Raw genomic sequence first — 27357 nt, 5'->3', positions numbered from 1 at the left:
GGGGGATGCACACCATGGAGAATATGAACAAGAGGCAGGGACATGAATATGTAAGACATTTGAGGAGTACTGGAAAAGAGATTACTTTAGGTGACTCTTTTCCCCTCCTCTCTTTCCTCATGGCTTTATTTTGGGTCTCTTGGGAAAATGTTCTAGAAGGAGACACTTACCAAAGCGTTACTGCAGGCTAGCTTATTTCGAAGTTCCTTTATTAGATCATCCTGCTCAGAGACCTTCTGCCAGACTTCAGATAGTCGTTTCAGGGTCTCCTGATGCTCTTGAATCATGCAGGGAGAAGTGTATATATGCACCTTTGAATGATCACCATTACTCTTGGGCTCCTGGGATATTTAAAAATAATAGGTTGATTTTGTTCATAATTTTCGAGTCAATTTCAATATGCCATGAACATGGAAGATCTCTAGACCTGTATTCTAAAAGTTTATATTCATATATGTGAATCAGAGCTTCCTTAACAAAAGAAAAAAATTAAGTGCACACACGGTAAAAAGTTCAAAGCGTTCACAAGAGAATACACTGAAAAGTCAGTCTTGACCCTCCATGACACAGGTCCCCTTTTCCATGACGGTCTGTGTTCCCAGTTTTTTGTATATCTTTCTGGGGATAATTTATGCATATTTATATATGCGTATATGTATAAGTATATAACCCTCTACTCTTCCCCTACCAAATGAAAGCCTTCTGCATACTATTCTAAACATTGTGTTTTCACTTGGCCACTTATTTAGGATATTTTCCATATTGCTGTTTGTGGATCTATCTTACTCTTCTTTTAAAATTAATTTCAAACTGCACGAGTAATACACACACACATATATATGTAATCTTTCTAAAACATTGTAATATTACAGGCAAGTCTAAATTTCTCTTTGACCACCACCTCTAATCCCATACTTGCTGCATTCTCCAGAGATGACAATTTGTGCATATCCTTCTAGAACTTTCTATACATTTACATACATATAAATGAATATTGTAGAATACATATATTATTTTGTCTTTTTGAAACATTTTTTTTCTCAACAAGATGCCTTAGAAATTTATCCATGTTAGTACATGTGCTTTTATCTTGCTCTTTTAAATTGCTTTTAAATATGTTTATCCAGTCTTCTATTGATGGGAATATATGTTGCTTCCAAGTTTTTTCTAAAACGAAGCTGAAATGAATATTTTTGCACATAAATCTTTGAGTACCTATTCTAGTTTATGTATAGATTAAATTTGTAGAAGTAGTAATCTATTTAAATTGGATCTATTTAAAACTTTGATATTGCACAATTGTCCTTCAAAGAAAACATACCAATTGACACTCTCATCACCATGAATATGGCTCTTTTCCTAGAAGTGCGTTTTTTTAAAAAATGTCTTTCTCTAGATCATCTGAAATCATGCATGAAGGTTACTACCTGTTCACTGGTCTGCACTAATAATGGGGTGAACTGACGCAGACAGGCAAAAAAGAGCAAAAAGTCCTAGTTTGGATGGTAGATACTTTCTCCATTAAACTGTCTCCCTAACTGGGCTTTTTCAGGCAAAGTTAGAAATAGTTCATGTTCACTGAGCATGAAAGCTGCCCATGAGTGTATAAATAATTCAGTGTCTATGTGGAAAAAGGAATGGAAAACAATAAAAAAGTTAAGAAACAGTAAGATGATACTCTCATTATGTATATATAAAATATATATATGTGTGTGTGCATTATATATATATATGTATGTGTATATTCCAGGTGGACTAAAGCTAAAAACATAAAAATACAAAATTATAAAAGTGCTAGGGCTTCCCTGGTTGTGCAGTGATTAAGAATCCGCCTACCAACGCAGGGGACATGGGTTCGAGCCCTGGTCCAGGAAGATCCCACATGCTGTGGATCAACTAAGCCCACGTGCCACAACTACTGAGCCTGCGAGCCACAACTACTGAGCCCACGTGCCACAACTACTGAGGCCCGTGCACCTAGAGCCCGTGCTCCGCCACAAGGGAAGCCACCGCAATGAGAAGCCCGCGCACCACAAGGAAGAGTAGCCCCCGCTCACCGCAACTAGAGAAAAGCCCACGCACAGCAACGAAGACCCAACACAGCTAAAAATAAATAAATAAAATAAATAAAATTTTAAGAAGTGCTAAAAGACAATATAAGATAAACTTTTGCAATTTTGAGGGTAGTGAAGGCCTTCCTAAACAAGACATAAAACCTAGAATCTATAAAGAAGAGCTAAGAGATTTAACTTCATAAAAATTCAAAAGTTTTGTATGTTGAAAAATACCATTAATAAGAGAAAATGAAAAGTTACAAACTGGGAGAAAATATTTATAACTTATATAATGAAGCATTATTACCTGTAATATATTAAGAACCTCCTATAAGTCAACACAAAAAAGACTAACAACCCAATAAAAAATTGGTTAAGGATTTAAAAGCAATTCGTAAAAGAGAAATCCACAGGACCGATACACTTATGAACAGGCTCACTACTTCATTCACAAGGTGGGAGCTGTGATGGGCCTCACAGATCCCCTTCAGCAGTGAAGGATTTACTCCTCCAGCTGCTGGGGGTGATGCCCTAAGATAGCCTCAGCTGTCAGCCCTCTTGGGGATTGCCTGGGCTGAAGAAAACTTTTGCCCAAGGTCATGTCTCTCCCTAGGAAGACAGCTCACATCCAATCACTGATCAACATGGAGCTATAAAGGCCAGCTCCCTTCTCCCGAATTTAGAATAGCTCTAAAGGTCCTTCCAGCCCAAGAGCTCTCCGTGAGGTTGGCTGAGGCCTTTGCTGGGACCATCAGAGCCCAGCTTCTCCATCTGCCCAACCCTGCTTCCTTCCCCTTCCCAGGTGTTGATGCCAAGAGCTTTCTCTAAAAACGTCCTGCATACCAGTCTGTCTCAGAGTCTGCTTCCTGGGGAACCCAACCCACAGCTATTAGAACTAAAGGAAATAAAAATTGAGAAAATCTATTTTTTTCCCCATCCATCAGTTTAGCACAACTTAAAAAGACTGAAAACATACCCTGTGAGTGTAGGGAAATTATTGTCGGTAAAAGTGTAAACTGGTAGAACCTTTTTGGTGTTCAATTTAGAAGTATCTTTAAACATTAAAAATAAGCATTTCCTTTAACCCAGCAAAATCCCACTTCAGGAATTAACCCCGTAGAGATAAAGATGTTCATTTACAGCTTGTTTGTAGTAGACAAACAGGTCAGTAGATGGTACAGGGTACAGTCATACTACAGAATACAAGGTAGTAACTAGAAGAAATCATCAAGATATACATTTAAAAAGCAAAGTGTAGAACCATATTTATAAAATGACTCATTTATGTAAAAAGAAAACTCTAACTTTTTACATAGCAATAGGATGGGGAAGATTGCCAGAACATTTCGGGTGATTGCCTAGCGGGAGAAGAGTGGGGCGGAGAAGGCTGAAGGTGGGCTTTTACATTTAATATCCATAATTCTGTCTAGAGAGCCTAGATTGTTGTATTACTTGTGTAATTTTAAAAAGCAATTGAAAGAAAAAAGAAACAAGTTCAGTCACTTCTTTGCTATGTTTTTTGGCTTTCTCCTCCTATTTAATCCTGACGCTATGGTTTCCATGAGTCCTGTGACCTGGAATAGCCCCCTGCCGGACCCCCATGGCAACATGGAAGATTTGAGAGCTCATTTGGTAATTCACTTTCTGCCTTATGTGAAGTTGTGGCTCCTTAAATTAATTAAGGAGTCTTAAAATTCCTAAGGAGCAATCTTACAGGAGATGTGAAGGCTGGAAGTGCAAAACTGAGGGCTACAAAATTCAAGGGAAGGAATGACAACTGGTTGAAGGTTTGGGTTTCTGGCAGAGAGGCTGGGACTGTTACAGGGACCACCTGGGAGCTCCTGGTCTGAGTGGTCTGGTTTAAGTCCTACCTGACCGACGATCCTGCTGAGCTCCCCCTCCAATATCTTCACTCGGCACTCCAGTAACTCGATGCTGCTCAGGGAAGTCTGGTATTTATCCCTGTAGAGGTTTAAGCTCCTTTCTAGGGAGAGGATTTTGTCCCTGGCCAAGGCGAGTTGCTCCTGGGCCAAATGGAGCTTCTCCCCTGTGTTCTCATTATGATTTCCTGTTTCCTCCTCATAGAGAATCACCTGTTGGTGTAGGAAAAAACAACAACACTGAACCCATAGAAGCATCTAACGAGGAAAGGATATTGCTATAAGACCACATGCAGAGGAGTCTCATATCTTAACTAGAAACCCAGATGCAAAGAACAGGCCCAGCTCAGATCTAAAAACTACAATACATAAAATCAGAATGTTAATGATTAGAAATTTTTTTTTTAAGTTTGTCCTGTTTAGATGGTAAGCTTCTTAAAGGCAGGGACCATATCTATTTCTCATTCTGTCTGGTATGTAGTTAATTCAATAAGGACTTGTTAGTTGATTAATAAGAATGAATGTATAGCTCCATTTTTTAAGGGCTTAAAATGCCAGTATTCTTTCTTTCCTATGTATTCTCTAGAGGTCTAATTTAGAAAATGTGGAGCCCCTCGTGCACACAGGCCCATGTCAGCAAAGTTCCCTAGAGATAGTGGGGGAACATGACCCGAAGATCCTCTGGGATTTGCAGCATCCTTATTTAGGTTCTTTTTCTTCCTAATCAATTAATTAGTCAACCAACTGACAGATATTTATTGAATGCTCATGAACACTGTTTTGGGTGCTTAGGGGTATGTATACCTATATAACATAGGCTCCTCCCTCAAAGAATTTACAAACTCTTACAAATCGGGGAGAGATACGATTTAAAATTAGCAAACAACTGTTGAGTGAGCTAAATTATATAGCTTGAATTATATGTGTTGAAAAGTTAAGAGCACGAGGGTCATCAGGAAGGCTTCATTTGGGTTCAAATAGTTCAGTAGAATTCAGACAGAACACATTTTATTGGTCTAAGCTAATATATTTGCTACCTGTCATTTGAGATTCGTCTTGGGAGAAAATCATTTAGTTTGAGGTGTTTATTTGGTAAGGAAAAGAGGAAAGGAATATTTTATATTCAAACGTTTATAACGGAAGCTCATATCCCCTTGACACCCATCATCCCTTTGCATGCTAACCCCACTCCAACCACAAGCATCTTCAACTCTTTGCCTGAGCATCGCTCTGGCCCCAGGAGTCCACTCAAGCAGAGGAGCAAGACAAGGCAAGTGACAAGCACTGGGGAGTTTAATACCCTCAGGTGCAACTCTCAACCAATGACTGGGGTGGTTGGCTGGGATCAATCTGAGGGGTGTTCTACATTATCTCCCAGAATTCTCCAGAGGGATTGAACCTCAGTTTCCCATAGCAGTGATCTTCTTGATTTTCTTTATGGGCTTCCTGCCTTTGTTTGACTCACTTCCCTATTCTCCCACCATGCTTCCTGGGATCACCTCCTGAATTGACTAGTACTTATATTCATCTCCTTAAGATCTGTTGTTGGGAAACCCAACATTAGACAGAAGTTTGATACTTCTGTGAACAAAATATTGGGGGAACTTGGCAGAATGCCTAAAGTAATTTTTCCAAAGTCTTCCCATTTTGTGACTGCTGCCTGCCGAATCCCACACCTTGACTTTATTTGGGACAATAGTGAGCCTCACTAAAACACTGCATTTCCTTGCCTTCCTAAGAACTAGCTGTAGCTATGTGACTAATTCTCGCCAATGGTATATAAGTGAAAGTGTTGTGTGCAGCTCCTGGGAAGTGTCCTTAAAAGGGAGGAGTGTGCCTTTCTCTCCCCACCCCACCTCCCACCCGATTATTTGGAATGAGGATGTGATGGCTGGAGCTCCAGCAGCTGTCTTAGGTGAACTAGAAAATGGAAGCCTTGGGCTGATGATGGTGGTGCTGAAAGACAGAACCCTATGTATCTGATGACACATGTAGTTACCATAACAGTCCTAGACTACCTCTCTCTGACCTTCTTTTATATGTCATAGAAATAAACTATCTTATTTAAGACACTATTACTATGGGGTTTTCTGTCATATGCAGCCAAATAGAATCCCAACTAATTCAGGGTGACTTTATCTAGGCTGGACTCTTGTTTAAGTTAAGATGAACCAGACAGTTTTAACACAGCCCTGCATTAGCTTTATTAAACCATGTTTTATGCTCACAGGCTTTGTCCCAGATTATATTATGTAGGATAACCTTTCTTTGTTCCTTTCCCTCCCAGTCCTTTTCAGCAAATTCTTATTGGCCATAATATTTCCTTTAAAAAAAATTCCATGTTCTTTAAGGCCCTTCATAAAACCCCTGGAGTTAGTTCTTAAAACAGCACCATTCAAGATAGCCCTTGGAATTTTATCTTTAAGGGCAGAGGAAGAAAATGCCAGAGGAGGCTGCCTGTCCCATTCCCTTTTTTTTTTTTTTAATAAATGTATTTATTTATTTATGGCTGCATTGGGTCTTCGTTGCTGCGCACGGGCTTTCTCTAGTTGCGGCAAGCAGGGGCTGCTCTTTGTTGCGGTGTGAGGGCTTCTAATTGCGGTGGCTTCTCTTGTTGGTGGAGCACAGGCTCTAGGTGCGCCGGCTTCAGTAGTTGTGGCATGAAGGTTCAGTAGTTATGGCTTGCGGGCTCTAGAGAGCAGGCTCAGTAGTTGTGGCTCGCGGGCTCTAGTGCGCAGGCTCAATAGTTGCGCACGGGCTTAGGTGCTCCACGGCATGTGGGATCTTCCCGGACCAGAGCTCGAACCTGTGTCCCCTGCGTTGGCAGGTAGATTCTTAACCATTGCGCCACGAGGGAAGTCCCTGTCCCATTCCTTTGAACCCATGGTTTTACTACTGCCAGTGCTATCACTTCCCAACTGATTTTAGTTCTATGGTTTTGTTCTTTGGAATTTACTTGGGATTCTACAAGGATGATACTCTCTGGTTTAAAAAAAAATACTATCCTCGGACATGAATAGAAATGAATGTCCAGAATGTACTTAAGCTAAGTCTATGTGATCTAAAACTCTAGTCTGAAAAAAATGACTGATCTGGTGCTGTCAGCGATTGACTCAGACTCAGTGTCTTGTTATCTTATCAACTGTGCAAGTGCCAGGAATGTATATATGACCAAAACCTGATTTTTCTAAAAATGATTGACTTAATAGACCTTATACCTCCTTCATAACCCTCAGAGAACCAGAGTCTTTTGCATTTAAATTGCCATGGTAATAGAATGGAGATGATAAACCTACATGCACACCATACACATATATGTGCGTGCACATACACACCTCCCACACATGTACACACATACCACATACCCCATGTGCATTAATACTGGAGCTTTCACCCAATTATGCCATTCTGTTTAGTTCCCTCTGTTCAGCTTCAAAAAAAATCAAGACTTAAAGAGGGAAAGTTGATAAAACCTGCTCAAGATGTTGTGAAGCTCTTCTCTAAGTCCAATGCTTGCTTTCTAGTAGCTTTGGCCTGATTTCTGTAGGTACATGGGCATATGGGACATTTCCATAGTTACTTTATCTATACCTCATCTTCTTTCATCTCGCAGTGATGGTGGAGAATGACCAGGTCGGAAGTCTCCTTCTCCAGGATGGACTGATACTGCAGGAGGGAACAGTAAGAAGTCTGCAGCTCCTCAGTGCGAAACTCCAGTTCTTGCTGAAGGGCCAGCAACTTTTTCTTGAGCTGTTGGAGTTGTCTCAGATGACACTGTTTATTGGGCTCAACCTCCATGTGTGACTCCTCAAATGCTGACACTTGCTTCTTATCCTGTAATTGAGATCAAATATACAGAAAGGCTTTAGATTGTCACCAAGCAGGCATTCATTCTTTGATTTTTTTCATTTGTTCAACCATTCACATCCATCTATGCATCCATTTATCTTTTCATCTCCAGAGCACTTATTAAACATTTCACTCTATTCACAATTAAACATCACTTTGCACTTCCACTCTATGGGAAGGATTTAAAAGAAGGAAAAAACCATAGTTTCTTCCTACTATTTAGATCTACCATTCCTATTATGTAGGTCAGAAGAGAAAACATTCACATAAAGAACCTAGAGAGTAGTATAAAGATACACTCGATAATATGCTTATGTTTTGTCTTCACATATAAAGATAACACAATCGACCTGGAAGCGAATGAATTTCTGGTTATGGTTCTTGGACTAAACTTGATTATTAAAAATGCCCAGATAAAAGGACAAACTCTTGGGGAAGTAGCTTTCTGGAATGCTGGGAAACGGGAGGCAGAGATATTGTTCAGGCACATCTGGGCACTGACTCTGTCTCCTTCTGAAGGCAGATGTGACCTTGCAGATGCTGAGTGTGTGTGTGTGTGTGTGTGTGTGTGTGTGCGTGTGTATGTGTGTGTGTGAGATCTCTCCCTGCCAGTCTACAATCAACCTGAAATGCTGCCACACCCCACCTACATTTTCATTCATTCATTCAATAAGCATATGTTGAACACCTACACTGTATCAGGTATTCTGCTAATAGGACACAACCCTGAGTTGTTTATTCTAGTACGATTGAGACCTTTGCACTGATGCTTCTATATTTTCTTGCCCAATATTCCTGGTTGAAATGGAGCAGGACCCTATGGTCCTCCCCTCCATGTGCTCTGCCTGCCTTTTGTCTGTAGAAAAACTTTAGCCAAAGAATAAGTTTTATCAAAGAAGTGAGAAAATGCAGAAGCAAAGTAAAGCAGTCAAACAAGACCCACTAATAATAGTTTAGTCATTAAACAAAGTCAAGGACATTTAGTTCCTCCTCAAGGGCTATAGATAATATTCTGAGCCATATCCCTTGAGCTGTCTTGTAGATACTGAAACCCCCAGGTGAAAAAAGTTAATTACATGATGACCAGACTGTAGCCATGACATAAGCTGCCACAATTCTGAGAAATGGGCTCAAAGAAATGGGAACAAACCCACCCTGCAACTGAAGATTAACTGTACTTAAAACAATCAAGATGACGCTGATCAGACCCACCGATGACCAATTTCAAGATGACTGTCAGGGCTGACTGTGCTGTTTCTGCATGCAGCCCCCTCCCTCCACATATACACCCCCGAAACTCCGCTTTAAAAGCTCTTGCCCACTGATTGTCAGTGGGGGGAGTCAGCCTTTGGATGTGAGTCTGCCCTCCTCCCCAGTTGCCAGCCTCTGAAATAAAGCAAAGTTTCCTTTTACCAACCTTGCGTCTCGAGTACTGGCTTTAGAGTAGCGAGCAGTCGGATCCTACTTTCAGTAACATGGTGACATGTGGAAGAGAGGGGGGTGAAGACGGTGGCCTGTAGGCCCTCCTTAGCGCCCTTCTCTGCTTATTGTCTTCCTACTTAACACTTTCCTGGCATGTCCTTAATGTGGCATTTCATATTCTGCCTTGCATTGTAATGATCTCTGTGCATGTTATCTTTTAATTAGATTATAAATTCCCAAAGGGCAGGGGTTATGTCTCCTCCTATAGGGCCTAGATTATAGATTCATACACAGCTAGGAATTGAAGGAAAGAAAGAAACAAAATAGAGAATAAGCAATCTCATTGGCTCCCAAGAATTTGAGCTTGTAGCCTTGGCCTCATTAACAGAGTAATTTCAAAGTTTTTTAAAATAAACTTTTTAAAATTGTTTTATTGAAGTATTCTCTATATATCATAAAATTCAACTACTGTAAGTGTACAATTCAATGATTTGTAGCAAGTTTATAGAGTTGGGCAGCCATGATTGCAATCCAGTTTTGGAATGTTTCCATCGCCTTGAAAATTCCCTCATGCCCATTTGTCACTCCCATTGCTACCCCAGCTCCAGGCAACCACTAATCTGTTTTCTGCCTCTATGAATTTGCCCTTTCCAGACATTTCATATAAGTGGAATTGTATAATATGTCATATTTTGTGTCTGGCTTCTTTCACTTAGCATAATGTTTTCGAGGTTCATCCAGGCTGTAGCAAGAATCAGGATTCTGTTCTGAATACTGATTTTTACTGCTGAATAGTATGAATATACCATATTTTGTTTATCTGTTCACCAGTTAATAGATAGCTGGATTGCTTCGGTTTCTATTATGAGTAATGCTGCTATGAACATTAACATGGTAACTATTGTGTGAATATATTTTCATTTAGTTAATTTGTTTAGCAAATATTAAGGGAATACCAGCTATGTGCCAAGCACTCGACTAGGCAATGGGGATACAGAAGTATATAAAACAGAATCTCTGCCTTCAAGAATTTTGCATCTACTGGGGGGAATGTGTGGAGGAAGAGAGAGACAGAGAGAGGGAATGAGAGAGAGAGAGAGAGAGAGAGAGAGAGAGAGAGAGAGAGAGAGAGAGAGGTAGCAAATTACAGAAGTAAGTTATGTAGTTTATTAAGAGGAACAAGTGCTGTGGAGGAGAGTAAAGCAGGGGAGGGAGATGAGGAATGCCAGGATGGAGGAAGTTGTAATTTTGAATTAATTTTGTTTTCATGGAAGATCGCTTTGAGAAGGTGACATCTGAGTCCAGACTTGGAGGAGGCAGGGAAGGAGCCTGGTGGGAATCTACAACAGGAACACTCCAGTGAGAGGTAACAGCAGGCGCTAAGGCCTGGAGGTGGGAGGTGCCTGGCGGTGTTTGAGAAGCCACTTTGTTCTGGCTGGAGCAGAGACAGTAAGCGGGAGAACGGTACCAGATGAGGTGAGAAAGGAAAGGGAGGTGAGGTCCCCTAGGACCATGTAGGCCTTTCTGAAAATTTTAACTTTTCCTTTTAGAGAGGTGAAAGGCCAGTGGAGTGTACTGAGCAGAGAAGTGATGTGATCTCCTGTAGATGTCACAAAGGACACACTGGCTGTTAGACTGAAAATGAACTGTAGGGAGCCAAAGATAGAAGCAGGGAGACCAGCGTGGAGGCTACTGCAAGAATCCAGGTGAGAAGTGACAGCGGCATGGACCAAGGGAGGAGTTGGGAGAGATGGCTGGATTTTAGATGTATATTTGAAAGTAGACTCCACAGGATTTGCTTCTGCGTTAGATGTGGGATGGTGGGAGATAATGGTCATACAAGGCAGGATAACTCCATGGTTTTGCTCTGAGTAACTGGAGAGATGGAGTGTTAAAGAGATTAATTCAGTAAGAGCTGGGACCCAAAAGAGAGAAAATCTTCTGTAGTGAGAGTGGGTGGAGACAGCACAGATAAGATCAGAGAGGCTGATCAGCCCAGTTCAGAGCCAGAAAGACAACAGCTGACTGTGTCAGTTCAATCTGAAAGAGAAAACAGAAAATGCACCACAATGGTCACCAGGCAAAAAAAATCCCAGGCAAAGACAAGCTGAACCCTTGGCCTGAGAGAATTCTTTCCTAGGCCAAACAAAGCTGAATTTTGTATTTACTCTGTGTAGCTACAATTGCCAACGTTTATAATAAATGTTTTTAGTTAAGTGCTTTCATTCTTTTCAAGATAAGAATTGTGCTATTCTTACAACTCATCTGTGAATGAGGTTCAGAGACAAGGGATTTGGAAGCGGGGTGTGTGTGTGTGTGTGTGTGTGTCTGTGTGTGTGCTCAGGTGTGCATGCACAGAAACATATATGGGGGAGGTTCTCAAGAGCCCAAGTCCTCTGTCTATACAGGTAAACTGTGGGGTGGGGAGCTAATTGGAAAAAGACATGGTCGCGAATAAGTACTTAATGTGGGTAGAACTAAAGCAAAGGAGTGAACATCTGGTGTATGGTTACTGCAGAAGGGCTTATTTTAGTAAAGCTAATACCCAATAAAATCCTTACCAAATTTTGCTCCAATCCTGTTTCTCTTGGCTTTGTTGACAGTGACTTGATCTCTGAAAATTAAGAAACAGGATTCCTGGTCCTTCTAGTGCTTGTGTGCAAGTATTGATTTGGACCTGCCTCTCCACTGCTGGATGTGTATGACCCAGTTGAAAACTGACTAGTCTCCTCATTATATTCTTTCTCTGCTTCCCCTTATTTCATTACCCAAAAGAATAAGAGAAATGCTCTTCTTTTAAAGAAGCCAAACTCTTTCCTTAGGGCTTCCCCTCCAAGTACATCATCTATACTTTGGCGTGTTCATAATTGTTCTTTGACTTTAAAGCCTCCTGTGGGTAAAGAATGTCCTTTCCTAGTATAAAGCTTAGTAACCTGGCAGTGATACTGGGGAACTGCTAATCATCTCTTCCTCAGAGGACATGTTAAAACTTCTGGGTTTAATTTTGGTTTGAGGTAATATAAGAGACCAACCAGATGATGAGAGTTCGCTAAAATCTTTCAGTACAGGGCAAAGGTAGTACCTGATCTAATTTGCCTGCTTATAAAGATCCAAGAACTGCTCATACCTGCAGAGAAACTAGAGTTTTCTTGGATGAGGATTAAACATTTGCACACTGTAGATACCTATGGGCTTAGGAATCAAATTTCAAAGACTTGGAGAAATGCCTAGACTTATCTGAGACCTATTAAATTTCTACTTATTTATCCTTAAGTATTCAAAAGATTATTTTCTTAATTCTACATGAATAGAAAATGACACACTATGGATTAAGCCTGAATTTCACTTACATTTGTACCAAAAAGCAGTGTCACAAAGGCATCAATGCATTTTCTACTGCTTCTTTGTCTTCTTTTTTAAAAAAGTTTTCTTTAGAGTGAAGACATAGATATTTTACTAGATTCTGCTTTGACCTTTAAACTGAGATCTGGAGAAAATGAGCAAGTTGGAAATAATCTCATGGAAGTAAGATTAGTCCCTAAAATGGCCATCCAGGGTTGGACGTGATTCCGGAGGCCATCTGGTCTACCAGTGTTTCTCAGATAGATTTCTGTCCAGGCCTCAGTTGTCTTAAAAGATAGAGACTTGGCCACCTGTAGGAACTGTTGCCATATTTAGACTACTTTTCAGCCCTACTTACGGTCAAAGAGATTATAGCTACTGCTCCCTCCTTGCCTGTGTGGCCACTTGATCACAGAAGAAAATTAATTGGCCTGGCACGATTCGTCTTTTGAAAACTCATGTTGGTTTCCACCCAATACTTTGTGCTTTTCAAGTTGATGCTAATTGATTGATGTTAAGTTCTATATTTTCCCTGATATTGAAGTTAAGCTGACAGGTCTATAATTACCGGGATTGTCCTTTTTCCCTTTTTAAAAAGATGAGCACTGCATTTACCCTTTTTCAGTCTACAGGGACTTTCTTTATCCCCTTGAGTTCTCAAGAATAATCGCTAGCAGCTATGTAATAACACCGGCCAATTCCTTAAGTACTCTTTATTTATTTATTTATTTTGGCTGCGTTGGGTCTTATTTTTTTTTAACATCTTTATTGGAGTATAATTGCTTTACAATGGTGTGTTAGTTTCTGCTGTATAACAAAGTGAATCAGTTATACATATACATATGTTCCCATATCTCTTCCCTCTTGCGTCTCCCTCCCTCCCACCCTCCCTATCCCACCCCTCTAGGTGGTCACAAACCACCTAGCTGATCTCCCTGTGCTGTGCGGCTGCTTCTCTTCGAAGTATGTCATCAGGCCCTGCTGCTTTACCTAAAGCCGGCTTTTCAAAATACTTTTAAACCATTTTATTCTCTCTCCTAGTTTGCGCTGACTCTTCTGTTCAGGTTAGCATTGCTCTGAAAACTGAATCCCTGATAATTTTTATTTTTCTTCATTTAAGAGGAAAAGCCCCATCTTTTCCCAGTCATTGTCAGAACTTCTTTCCCTATTTTTGAGGTAGGAAGTGAGATATTTCCCATGTAAGCCTGGTTTAGCCTTATATCACTAGATAGGTTCACCTATTACTTTTTATATCTTCTACAAATTGCATTTCTTGTACTTTCTTATATTGGTAGAGTGTAGAACTGTGTGTTTCAGTGACATCCATTTCTTCTGGACACATCTTCATGGTTTAGACATTTTTCTTATCAGTGATCTCTATTTACCAGAGATTCACTTAAAAAAAAAAACCCTCTTTATTTTGGAATAATTTTAGATTTACAGAAAAATTCCAAAAGTAGTACAGAATGTGCCCATATACTCTTCACTCACCTTCCCCTAATGTTAACATTTTACATAACCATGGTACGTTTGTCCAACTAGGAAGTTAACATTGGTAAATTGCTATTACCTATACTACATAGTTTATTTGGAGTTTATCAGTTCTTCTACTATTTTTTTTCTGTTCCAGGAGCCAATCCTAGATCCCACATTGCATTTAGCAATTTCTCTTAAAGTTTTTTTATTCCCAATCATTCAAAATGATATCTTTGTGTGATAATTTCCATCGAGTGTATTAAATCTTTATATATTCAATGAATTACTTTTATCTGCAGAAATCAAATTTCTTACAGTTTTCTGTTAAAAATAATTCCTCAGTCCACTGCAAAGATGAGTTTGGCAATCCAAACTCTACTGAATATCAGGGTATTCTCTCCATGCCACCACCGGGGCCAAAGGAGCCTGGGAAACTGCTCTTTTTCTGGTTTCATCATCGTTTTACTATGATATCTCTGTTGTCCTTTTCTCCTTTCACTTTAATGGAGGCACTTTTGATACATGAGCAGGGTTGGGACTAGAGTGAGGCAAGTGATGTGCAAATTTAAAGGAGGCATTCAGTCTCAGGGTTGAGCAAGTACAGGGTTGGCACTTTTTGTACCCTAGGCACCTCACTTGGTTTTCCCTAGGCACAGCTCTCTCTGTTCGTGGGATCTGGAGCACAACGTATTCTTGATTTACAAGGTCACCTACCCTCTGCCTGCCACTCCTTTAGTTACACATAACATCTGATATAATATTTTGATTTTTTCACACAACTGTGTCCTGAACTATGACCTCCTGCTTATTTCTCCAGCTCCTTGTCAGATATTAGTCAAAATTTCAGAAAGTCTTGGGTTCCCCCTTTGTTCCCATATTATATTTCCTTGTGGAAGGCAGATCTTGTATGATTTTCTGAGTAGATGAGTGTTAAATCTACATCTAATTGTGTATTTGTATTCGTAGTCTGCAATTTAAATTCTGCACTAAGTGCTGGGGAAAAAAGAGCATGTTTTAAAGCTTGCTTCAAGCTGTTCGACCTTCTTTTGGGCAATTAAAATAAAAATGTGACAATACCTTTCTCCCTCCAAGTTGCCAGGTACATTTATTTGCCACATGGCTTTCCCTGACTGGGGGAATAAATAAACTTGCAACAGCAATGGTGAAAATATCTTAAAATGTTGGAAGACAATAAATTATGGTAATATTCTTCCTGGGATCCATTTAGGAAAACCAATGGATTTTTCTATATTTGTGACTTCCTACAGAAAGGACAGTAGTGCTCAGTAAGACAAGGTAGAATTATTTTGTTGTTAGCATTTTTAGGGCATTGCAGAGGAACAATTTGTAGTTCTTATAGGGAGGTGGTAAGTCCCGGGAGAACTCTAACAGACACAATTAAGAGAGACCAGGTCCTTGACTGCAAATGTTGAAGATGATGGTGATGGTTTACACAGCACCTAAGATGCTAACTTGGAGGTCTAACAACAGGTCTGTGCAACAAGTACCTGCCTTATGTTTGCCAAGGACTCAAGTCCCTAAGCAGAAATGAAGACTGCAAGTTAGGAGTTCTTGGCAACCCAAAGTGTTTACAGAGCTATGGGAAAATATCTCCCAGCTGGCTCCCCAGCTTGTGTGGAAAAATTTAGAGGCTGGCTTAAAGAGTTTAGAGCTAGAGTTTCCAAGGGAGAAAACCTCAGGGTGAAATGAAGTTGCCTCAGCTGATGAACTGCCTAGGCTATGGATAAGTATTAGTTCAAAATCACAGTCTCAAGAAAGATGATCATGCCAGGAGGTCCTCCTGTTCAGGACAGGTGTTACTGACTATCTTGGCTCGGGCACCTCTGGAAGCAAGTCCTATGGCAAGGAACCAGACGTCAAGTAGCAGCTTATGTGGAAGGTGATTTTAGGAAACTCAGGTAGGGGGAGCAGGGAAATGAACAAGGCAGGGAAGGAAACTGTGAAAGGGTGTGTTACCAACCTAGTTAGCACTGTTGGGCAACTGATGCTGGGCCCCACTGAGGAACTCTGGGACAGAGCAAAGAGCATGCCTGGAGTTATCTCCAGTGAGATAGGGCAAGGGAGATAGGTTATTTAATCAACCATCTACCCATCAGTCATTGGTTGAGGGCTGCTTCTAGGGGTATTAACTCTTCTGTACTTCACCTTGTCCTATGATTGGGTTCTTGCTTCCAGAAGAAAAGCTTGTAGGCAGAGAGCTGCAGGTGTGGCAATAAAGAGCTCCTGCTGCACCGATAGGAAGTGACACCTTGGAGCAAGTGGGATGGTTGTTATTTTCATGGGTGATTTAGAAGTTTGTCTAAAATCCATTAAGAGATGCTACTCTCTTTATATAACTATGATCTGGTCTTTTCAGGGCAATGGGCCTCAGATGCTGCAAAGCCAGGTGTGAAAGGCCAGATAAGGAAAAGACAGAGGCTCAGATGTAGATCACCTTGGAGATAGCTAGATGGAAAAATTCTGAGGGCAGGGATGGCATTTGTGTGTGTGTGTGTGTGTGTGTGTGTGTGTGTGTGTTAGGGTGTGTGTGTTTAATTCTTTCTCATTGCTTGCTCAATAAATGCTCTTGAATGACCAGTGGAAGAACTTTCTATTATTGGTCCTGCCCAAGGGGGCAGAGGTGGAAGCGGAGGGGGCAGAGGTGGGAAACGGATGTTGAAGCCCTTACGTGGCCGCTGTCCATCATCTCCTCCTCCACACAGAGCTGAGTCTCCTGCAGGGTCTTCCCCTGTCTCTTGCAGACATCGTGTAGATTCTTGATGTCAGCTTGCAGGCTCAAGAGCTTGCTGTTCAGGCTGCTCACTTCTCTGTCTCTCTCCCCCGCCTCAGCAGTCAGAAAAACAAAAGCATCAATTATGAACTATCAAGAAAATGCTTCCTTTCATTCACTGGTTGACAGAGACTTTAAATTTGCTGGAAATTTGTCCATCAACCCTTAGCTGTCATTACTCATCCAGAGTAATGTTTACACAGTATCCATTTGTGAGGTGTCCGGGTGCTCTGCATTATTCAGACAATTACTTATTTACATTAATTAATCTTCACCCACTACTGTGGGTGCATCATAGACGCTTCCCCTGCTTTTCAAGAGACAGTCAGTGCCTAGAATAATTTCAGGTACCTAGTGGACTGTCTATAAATATTAATGGCTCTGTCACTGATGAGATGAACATAGTGAGATGTCAAATGGACTTGTCAAGACTACTGTGAATCAGTGATGGAGTTGATGTGGCTTCTGAAAAGTCTCTTAACTTTCCCTTCTACCCACTAAACCGAAGACCTCCCTCACCTATAAACCTAGTGCTTTTCTTTGGAGACGTACACCAATGGGAATAAAAGTAAAATCCCTGGGCTGATTGCACAAGATCCCTGTCTTTGATTATGAGAGAAAAAGATTTGTTAATTACTGCAAGGTCAGATGGAAATTAGTGATCAAGATCAAAATAGAGAATGGGGAGCATAGCGGCTTGGGTGGGCTTGGGGGTGTACAGCTGTGGGAAGAGGGTGGGTGCCCTGTCATAGAGGACGCCACCTTCCACTCCCAGTGTTGTGGGTGACAACGGTGTAAAAAGAAATTAGCAAGAAGCCCTCTGTGAACCTGTCCAGTGCTTGAGTCCTATCACCGTGCAAACCTTTTGTAACGCTCTTGAGGGCAAGCACTACCACCTCCAAGTTTTAGATATTGGAACTGTGGCTGGTGCTTTTATAGTAGGTGCTTGCTTATGTTAAATTACCCAGAGCAGCCTCTTTGGTGAGGATTCATGGCATCTATTCAAGAAACACTCCCAAGAGAAATCAGCAAGGAGGTGGGGGAAGCAGGACAGGGAAGAGAAAGAAACCGAGCAAGGGCACAATTTCAGACAAAGTTTTGCGGGAGTGGCTTCAGCCTAATTCCACAGGAAACTCCGGAGTGTAAGTTACACCTCAGAGTCTGTCCTGCTTAGATGCAATGAAAGCTGGGCTGTCAGCCTCAGCATCAGCCAGTCAATGGCTAAGGGCTGCCTCATGGGACGTAAGCTCCCAAGGACTTCCAGCTTTCTGCTCTTATGAGCAAAGTGAACCCAAAAGCCCAAGGGCAATTCTTCTAAGAGAGTTGCAGGTGCAAAAGCACACAGAAGCCATGAGTGCACAGAAATGGCAAAGTGATCCAAGTGACAGTGTCCAAAGTCCCACAGGTGGTTAGCAGCAGAATGAGGAGAGCTCTGCTCTCCTGACCCTGCAGCCAGTGCTCTGCCACCATGTCCCACTGACTGCACTGGCTTCTTAAATATATGAGCTATATAACGCACACTCCTGGGGGAGCCGGAGACCTGATATGGACATCATAAATCAAGCCTACTGGACAGGTCAGTTTAAGAGACCTCTGCACAAGGCCAGGGAGGTGGGGTGGACAGAGAATAACCACGAGAATCCTACACGGCAATGTCAGAGTATTCGGAATTCAGAAGGTTTCCCAGAAGTGCCGCTGTCTCAGCTGATTTATGCCTTCATTTCCATTTAGTACCTGGATTTTTTTAAAACCACTTTACAGTTTAATTAGGTTAACGGTGTGGCTCTGTCATTAAAAGCATTTCATTATCTCAAAACTCTCCCTCTTCCTCTCTTGCTCCTGTCCCTTGTTCCCCACTTTCTGAAAAATAACAGTGCATGTCAACTGCCCCAAGCATGTAATTACCATTAAGACAATTACCAGGGACTCTCTTAAGAGAATATGTGTAGAGCAGCTAAAAAATGGTGTACCGACACTGTTCTCTAAATAGAAAACAAAATCCTTGACCTGACAAGGAGCAGCAGTTTGATTCTAGTGCTTTAAATCCCTTTTCTCATAACCGCCATACTGGGAATAGAGTATGGAGGCTCACGGGAGTGGGGTCCTTGGGATCCCCTCCCCCCTTGCCACAGGACTGTCTTTCGCATCTATGAGCAGATAAGGTGACAATACAATGCCTACTCTATGGAAGTGTCAAATGCCCTATACTCTTGCCTTGATGCTGAATATATGCATCCTAAGGTGAGGGCCATGTCACCAGATTGTTGCATATGTTGCACACTGAGGACTTATTAACAAAGTACCAGTGATATACAACTTGAGCCTCTCTATGTTAAAAGCTCAATGCCCTCTCTCTCAGGCCAACTAAAAGAAAGCCCACTCCTTCTAGTTTTAGATGTCCCCTGAGCAGTAGGCCTGCTAGCCCAATATTGTTGCACCACTAGGGTTTCAGAATTGGATCTTTAATGTAGATGATCTCATCTAATTTGGACATTAGCATTGACTCAGAGTCTCTGAGGCAATTTCTTTGAGGTTTGGAATAAATAATCCTTTCTTTGAGGATGCCCTAAACCAGTTGAATAACAAATGTATTTTGCTGGATGTCAAATGAAATTTGCTTTTGAAATCAGAACCTAACCATTCACTCCTGAAGGCCAAATTACACAAGGGTTTTTATTCATCAGAACAGAATGAAAACCCTGGGAGAGTAATAAGGTGATTTCCATGAACCATGTATTACTTTTACTGTAGGTAGTTGTAAGAAGAGGCTGTGCTCACCTCAGAACTCCATAAAGGCAAGTGTTTCTGAGGTTCCAGTAAACTTAATTTCTTGCTAATATTGTGCACAGAGGTCACTGTACACTATTTCTAATCTTATGTACTTTATGAACGCTAAATTCCAGGCAGATGCCTTTTGAGTATCAATATGCAGTAGGAATTGATTTAATCTGACATTTCATCATTCAAAGCTCTGTAACCAGTACTGGGGCATGAGAAGAACTGAGAGTCTAATGCTGACCCTCAGGCACCATCTGATCCTGTCCTAGATCTGAAGTCTTCAACAACGGCCGAAATCACAAGCCTCCACTGCTACGTGAGTTTCACTTACATAAGCTGTGCACTTAGATACAGGCATTACCTCGACAATGTTGTGGGTGTGCTTCCAGACCACTGAGATAAAGCAAATATCATAGTAAATCAAGTCACACAAATTTTCTGGTTTCCCAGTGCATATAGAAGTTATGTTTTCACTATACTGTAGTCTATTAAGTTTGCAAAAGCATTATAGCTAAAAAATTACATACCTTAATTTAAAAATACTTTATTGCTAAAAAATGGTAACCATCATCTGAACCTTTAGTGAGTCGCAATCTTTTTGCAAAAGTAACATCACAGATCACTGATTAACAACATTGTAAAGCAACTATACTCCAATAAAAATTTTAAAAAGGTCACTGATCAAAGATCACCATAACAAATATAATAATGAAAAAGTTTGAAATAGTGCAAGAATTACTAAAATGTGACACAGAGACACAAAGTGAGCAAATGCTATTGAAAATGGCGTCGATACATATATACACTACCAAACGTAAAATAGATAGCTAGTGGGAAGCAGCCGCATAGCACAGGGAGATCAGCTTGGTGCTCTGTGACCACCTAGAGGGGTGGGATAGGGAGGATGGGAGGCAGGGAGACGCAAGAGGGAAGAGATATGGGAACATATGTATATGTGTAACTGATTCGCTTTGTTATACAGCAGAAACTAACACACCATTGTAAAGCAATTATATTCCAATAAAGATGTTAAAAAAGAAAATGGTGTCGGTAGACTTGCTCGACATAGGGTTGCCACAAACCTTCAATTTGTAAAAAGTGTAGTGTTTGTGGAGTGCAATAAAGTGAAGCTCAATACAACGATGTGTGCCTGTACCCAGTTTTGCTTGTATGGGGTTGGAACCTGGTCACTCGATTTGAAGGCACGTGACATCTGCAGCAGCTACCAACCACAGGCAAAATGGTGAGTGCTGAGGCTACAGTTGCTACCAGACGCATGATAGTGATTGGAAAATAGGTTATTTACTGAAGCAAATTTTCTGTACTGATTAAAGGATCTTTTTTCAAAGAGCATGCCTTCTTGAACATGTATTTCAAAAGCCAGGAAGAAATTTTGCTCTAGGCTTCAAAATACTGACAGATAGTCTCATGCTGCTTCTTGTGGGGAGCTGATGTTAAACTGAAGCTTGTGATTCAGTAGCACTCTCAGGCCCTAGAAGCATTACCAAGATTCAAGATGGCAGCATTTCCCAGGATTTGGCACTTGAACAAGAAAGCTTGGTGGCACTTTCGAGAGTAATACTGGAGTCCACCAACAATACCATAAAATTCATCATCTTTGGGAAATTACCTTTGTGAGGATAAGGACAAGTCTTCAATAAACAATGGAAAACCACCTTTAGCCACGACTACCATTCAAAACATATCAGTTTCTAGTGAGACTTATGTTTTAAAAAGCAGGAAATCTGGGCTTCCCTCGTGGTGCAGTGGTTAAGAATCTGCCTGCCACTTCTAGGGGACACGGGTTCTATCCGTGGTCCAGGAAGATCCCACATGCCGTGGAGCAGCTGAGCCCGAGCACCCCAACTACTGAGCCTGTGCTCTGGAGCCCACGAGCCACAACTACTGAAGCCTGTGTGCCTACAGCCCGTGCTCCGCAACAAGAGAAGCCACGACAGTGAGAAGCCCGTGCACTGAAACGAAGAGTAGCCCCCTCTCGCTGCAACTAGAGAAAGCCCATGCACAGAAACGAAGACCCAACGCAGCCCAAAATAAATAAATAAATTTAAAAAAAGAAAAAGCAGGAAATCTTTTGTTCTACCAACAATTTTAGTTTTTAAATTTATTTATTTTTAACATCTTTATTGGAGTATAATTGCTTTACAATGGTGTGTTAGTTTCTGCTGTATAACAAAGTGAATCAGTTACACATATACATATGTTCCCATATCTCTTCCCTCTTGTGTCTCCCTCCCTCCCACCCTCCCTATCCCACCCCTCTAGGTGGTCACAAAGCACCAAGCTGATCTCCCTGTGCTATGTGGCTGCTTCCCACTAGCTATCTATTTTACATTAAAAGCAGGAAATCTTAAAAATTAACATTGCTACAGGAAGTTTTACAGTTTACTTGTTTAATAAGAGTTTAAAGTTATCTACAGTAAATTCAAACATTCTTATTGATATTACTAACTTGATTCCTGAGCTTGCTTTTCCATCTATAAAAACATTACAGGGCTTCCCTGGTGGCGCAGTGGTTGAGAGTCCACCTGCCAATGCAGGGGACGTGGGTTCGTGCCCTGGTCCGGGAAGATCCCACATGCCGCAGAGAGGCTGGGCCCGTGAGCCATGGCCACTGAGCCGGCGCGTCTGGAGCCTGTGCTCCGCAACGGGAGAGGCCGCAACAGTGAGAGGCCCACATACCGCAAAAAAAAAAAAAAAAAATTACAGTTTTTGTTTACTTGTGATGGGAATTAATGGGCACTTACATGAGGTTTTGCCTGTGAGCAAAAATTTTGGAGCCAATTATGTTCATATAGTGAAGACTGAGTATATTTCATTGTGTTCTAAATTCTTTAAAAATTGGCACACTGTACAAAGTATATGGCTTAGGATACACATGGCATATGGCAGGTGGTCCACCACCTTTGGAAGATGGGCCAATTCTTGTTGGTACTTGGGCAACTGCCACATACTTTTCTCCATCATATCATATCCTTGGAGAAATTATTTCACTAGAAAGTAACCTCCACAAGAACAGGGATCTTTGTCGATTTTGTCCACTGATTTATCCCCAGGCCCTAGAACGATGCCTGGCACAGCGAAGGTGCCCCAGAGATATCAGCTGAATGAAGAAATGCCCTTCTAGAAAATCCATACCAGATCCTCGTTCCCTGCAGAACTTTCAGTGAATCCTCAATGGCTCCCACTAGTAATCCAGCAGGAAAGGAGCTGAAACACCTCTTTTAGAAGCTGCTGACCTCTTGGTAGGAGGTCTGTTAAAAAGCATATGTCATGTGGGACAACCCTATACTAACCAAAACATCCCCTTTAAGTCCTTTCTGGAACAAGTCAGGGAATACATAAACACAGTTTGACCAAAATAATAGAGTCATCAGAGCACTCCGTTTCCATATCATTCCAGATAAAGAGAAAATGTCGGCAACAATATTTAATAAGTGCTTAAGCCCCAAGCACCGGTGTTTTACATGCAGTATCTTACTTAATCCTCACAGCAAGCCTTTGAAATAGGTGCTTATTATTCATATTTTCTAAGTAAGGCAAAGGAAGCTCAGAGAGGGTAAGTAACATGCCCAATATCACACCGCTATTAGATATGGACCCAGACTCACCTAGCTCAAGTCTGGGCTTTTAAATGTTATGCTTTGCTGTCCACCTCTGTCTGTGACATTTTGGGATGTTGTTATTGGAATTTTGAATCATGAAACTGGAAAAGATGTCCCTTGTAGCAAAGTTTCAACTGTACGTACATAGAGGAGTGAGGATGCTTACCTCATCTTTCATTTGCTGGGTACCTCTCAATTCTCCTTTAAGCTTTAGCATTTCCTGAGCTTTGGTATAAACCTAAAAAAGTCCAAGAATTTAAGATGGAAAAAGCATAAATGAGTCTGGCCCTTTAAAGATTTTCCCACCTGGATGTGTGCTCTGAGCAGGGAGTTTGGAAAAATTTCCGAACTGTTAGCAATACCTACTTGCCTACCCATCTGTTGTGTTTTCAAAAGTGTGTTAAAGCCTTTGCTAGGAAGACAGGACCGTGGTTTTACATCTTTTCCAAAAAATCACCACTTGGTAGGCTAAATAGTTTCTGAACACATCTTTCTTGGAAAGTAAAAGGGCTGAAACGATTTTACTTTCTAGATTTCTAAGTATTCAATGGCTCAAATATAGTTAACTACTAATTATGAATCAAATGGGATGTACACGCCAACTTCATTCTCATGATAACCCTGGTAGGTAGATACTATTACTGTCCCCATTTTACAGAGGAGGAAACTGAAGCCCAGAGAGGCTAAGAGACTTACCCAAGGCCAGGGAGGCTCTCTTACTACTCCATGGGGAGCTTCCCTTCCATAATTTCTAACTATTAATTTGGAAATATATGATAATGTGATTTTTTGCAGCATCAAGTTACTGTAATGTTGGTGCTTGTAAAGTTAGGAAACTTGTAAAGTGCTGAGAATTATCTAAATAAAAAGCCTCAAAGAAAACCAAAGATTTGTGTACATGTATGTGTGTAAGTATAGGACGACGCATTTGAAGTCATAATGCACTGCACTTATTAAAACAATCTAATTCATTATGTTTTAAACTCTAAGACCAGAGGAAATTTCCACCAAGCACTTACCTGCAGAATAGTTCCAAGAATGAGAAGCTATCAAAATACTCATTCTTTGTAGTGAACCACATCCCTAATGTAAGCCAAGAGGAAGCAAGAATGCTGATGAGAATTTGGAATGTTTTATGGGGTTGTATTCTGAGCTGCTGCATTGTTTACCCTCTTATGTCTTCATGCAGAGAGATGCATCATGGGAATGGTGATGTAGCTTGGGCTTACCCAGTAGGGAGAGGCTAGGTGATGTTGCAGTAACAAACAATCCACAAATCTCAGGGACTTAAAATCATGAAGGTTTATTTTTCATTTGTGCTGCACGTCGTTTATGAGTCAGCTGGGGCTCTGCTCTTTATTGTCCTCAGCTAGTAGAACCTCTGTCATCTAGCATGTTGCCTGTTGCCATCCCAGCAGAAAGGGAACTAGGTGAATCACAAACAGGTTCTTAAAGTAGAAGTGACACACTTCACTTCTGCTCACATTTCATTGGCCAAAACAAGTCATATGGCTACGCCTACATTCTTCCTTTACCCCCAAGAGGAAATATTGGTGAATGTTACAAATCATTTCCATGCAAGGTGTCTTAGCTGGTTGGGCTGCTGCAACAAAATATCACAGACTGCATATCTTATAAACAACAGAAAAAATTTAGTCTCACAGTTCTGGAGGTTGAGAAGTTCACGATTAAGGTGCCAGCAGATTAGGTGTTTGGTGAGGACCCACTTCAGAGATGGCTGTTTCTTTTTTTGCTGTAAATTCACATGGTGAAAGGGATAAGGGAGAACTCTGGGGTCTCTTTTATAAGGGCATTAATCTCATTAATGACTGCTTCATCCACGTGACCTAAGCACCTCCCAAAGACCCGACCTTCTAACACTATCACCTTGGCGGTTAGGATTTCAACACATGAATTTTGAGGGGATGCAAACATTTACTCTACAGTGTTAGGCAAATGAGAAGATTAAAAATAGCATGGCCTAAAAGAACACTGAATAGGTCTCTAGGCCAGTAAACTGTTAATCCTGACCCAGCACCTAGGTCAAGGAGTAGCCTTTGGAAAGGCACTCACCTCTCCAAGCCTTTGTTTCTCCCTCTGTAAACTGAGGAGCTGTACTAAATGACTGTTTTCTTTCTTAGCTCTAAAGTTTACTGGTTCAGGTTCTACCTTGATGGACATTCTTCTTTAATAGGAATCGTGAACTTAACCCAAGCATCACACAAAAGTTGGAATGGAGTAAACATATCCTTGAGAATAATATTCCTCTAGAGGTAGACTTACTGGATAGTCAGGAAATGATTCTTAAATCAAATGAAATTTTGTCTCAAAGACAGAAAAATGATTGTCTAACTTGTGCTGGTTTCATCTACTATGGAGTTACACAGCTATCGTTGCAAGGGCCAAGAGCATTTGGGAGGAAAAGTGGCAGGCACAGGCTCTCATATTTGCATGAAAATATACTTACTAAGTAAAATAAGTCAGAGGAAAAATAGAGAGCTGAACTGTGTTCCATGAAGGAGACATGGGAATCCTGTGAGTCATTAACAGCAGCAGTAGGCAATTTGGAAGTGTTTATGATGAAAAAAAGGGAAGGGTTATATGATAAATTTTCGAAGCATTTGACAGTAATGTTTGCCAGATGGATAAGGAAGAGTGCTTTGAGGGAGCCTCAAATGCTTCATAAAATGAACACGGGAACCTTCACAATGCCCTCTGAGGAGTGTGGCTGGACAAATATTTTGTAGAGGAGAGAACTCATCACAGAGGGAGGGGCCCCCTACCTGATCAATGGATACTGATCTCTGGGCCCAGGACTTCAATGTCTTCTCTCTTCTTAAACTGATTCTACATCTTCTGTGCTGCCATCTCCTGCATCACTGTTGAGACCTTCACATCCTCGTGCCTCATCTCCTCCACCAGCATCTCCAATTCTGTTGCAACTGCCCAGGGAACTACTCTTTTTGTATTCGAAAGTTCTGCCATCTGCCTTTCTAGCAGGCTTTTTCTTGGTGACAGTTGTGAACAGGAAAAAAAAAAAAACTGTAGTGGAAACAAAAACTTGGTCAGGGTGATGTCGTGTGTCATATCACAAAATATAGTGATGTTTTGTGCCCCTGAAGTTGGCCTCAGCCCCCACGTAGAGCACTTTACAGATTCCCGAGAAACACCTAACACTGCATCTCACATGGGTGACTAGTGTAGCAGGTATGAACTCAGGTGTGCAAAGAAAAGGTAACTATTTTTCTATTACTCAACCTCTTTGTTAAACCCCATTTCCCCCAAATGGCAGAAAACAGAATCTTAGTTATTTCTGAGAAAACTCCATCATTTTTAGGTTAAAAATGAAGCAGTTCATGATTCCTTCCACCTATTTAGGTCTCTCCAGAGTGTGCCTCATTTGTGAGGTCCTAGGATGCAACCTGGCATCAGGAGTGGCTCCTGGTCCATGGTCATGGGCATCTCTCCCAGCTGAAGTGTGCTGAGATGTCTGTGTCCTGGTCATCAGGCTGCATAGATTACATCTTTGTCTTACTGTAGGCTTTGGGTCTTCTGGCCCTTTTTCATCCCCTGAGGAAGCTCCTAATGCAGAAGGAGAGAGAGACACACACACACACACACACACACGTGAGATTGGTCTCAGGCCCTCTCCTCTTGAACCTGCTCTACCATCATTGTACCTACCATCATTTCCACCATTCTCTAGAAAGGTGTTGAGAGGAAGGGGATAGGATCTTAAGATTCTGTTTACTTCTCTGTCCCCCATTCCTGGTATTTGTCAAAAGCCCTTTCTGCCCCTGGATTGCTAAACCTACCTGGGGTCCTATTGTTTTCCCCATTTGTGCCCATTTCATTGATTTCACCAGGGTCAAATTCTCTTATTTATGTTCAAATTCTCTTCTTCCTCTTTTTTTTCCTTTCTTTCTTTTATTTTTATTTTTGGCTGCGTTGGGTCTTCGTTGCTGCACGTGGGCTTTCTCTAGTTGCGGCGAGTGGGGGCTACTCTTTGTTGTGGTGCAGGCTTCTCACTGCGGTGGCTTCTCTTGCTGCGGAGCATGGGCTCTAGGCGTGCGGGCTTCAGTAGCTGTGGCACGCAGGCTCAGGAGTTGTGGTTCGCGGGCTGTAGAGCGCAGGCTCAGTAG

The 27357-nt window shown here is 41.4% G+C and overlaps 1 protein-coding gene across 1 annotated transcript in view; it reads right to left on the bottom strand.

Annotated features, from left to right (window-relative positions):
- The window catches only part of PMFBP1 (polyamine modulated factor 1 binding protein 1), a gene marked incomplete at its 3' end in the record, with an annotated part of 42545 nt that extends 19098 nt beyond the window's left edge, over nt 1-23447 (bottom strand). The window contains 5 exon segments of the mRNA XM_082677824.1: nt 171-341; nt 3926-4147; nt 7526-7768; nt 16713-16868; nt 23382-23447. Coding sequence (XP_082533950.1) covers nt 171-341; nt 3926-4147; nt 7526-7768; nt 16713-16868; nt 23382-23432 — 843 coding nt within the window. The 5' untranslated portion in view covers nt 23433-23447.
- Between the last annotated feature and the right edge of the window lie 3910 nt (nt 23448-27357).

Source organism: Grampus griseus, assembly GCF_964374135.1.
Source record: "Grampus griseus genome assembly, chromosome: 19".
NCBI lineage: Eukaryota > Metazoa > Chordata > Mammalia > Artiodactyla > Delphinidae > Grampus > Grampus griseus.
Note: the sequence above shows the minus strand (reverse complement) of the source record. Positions and strands in the feature narration are given on the sequence as shown.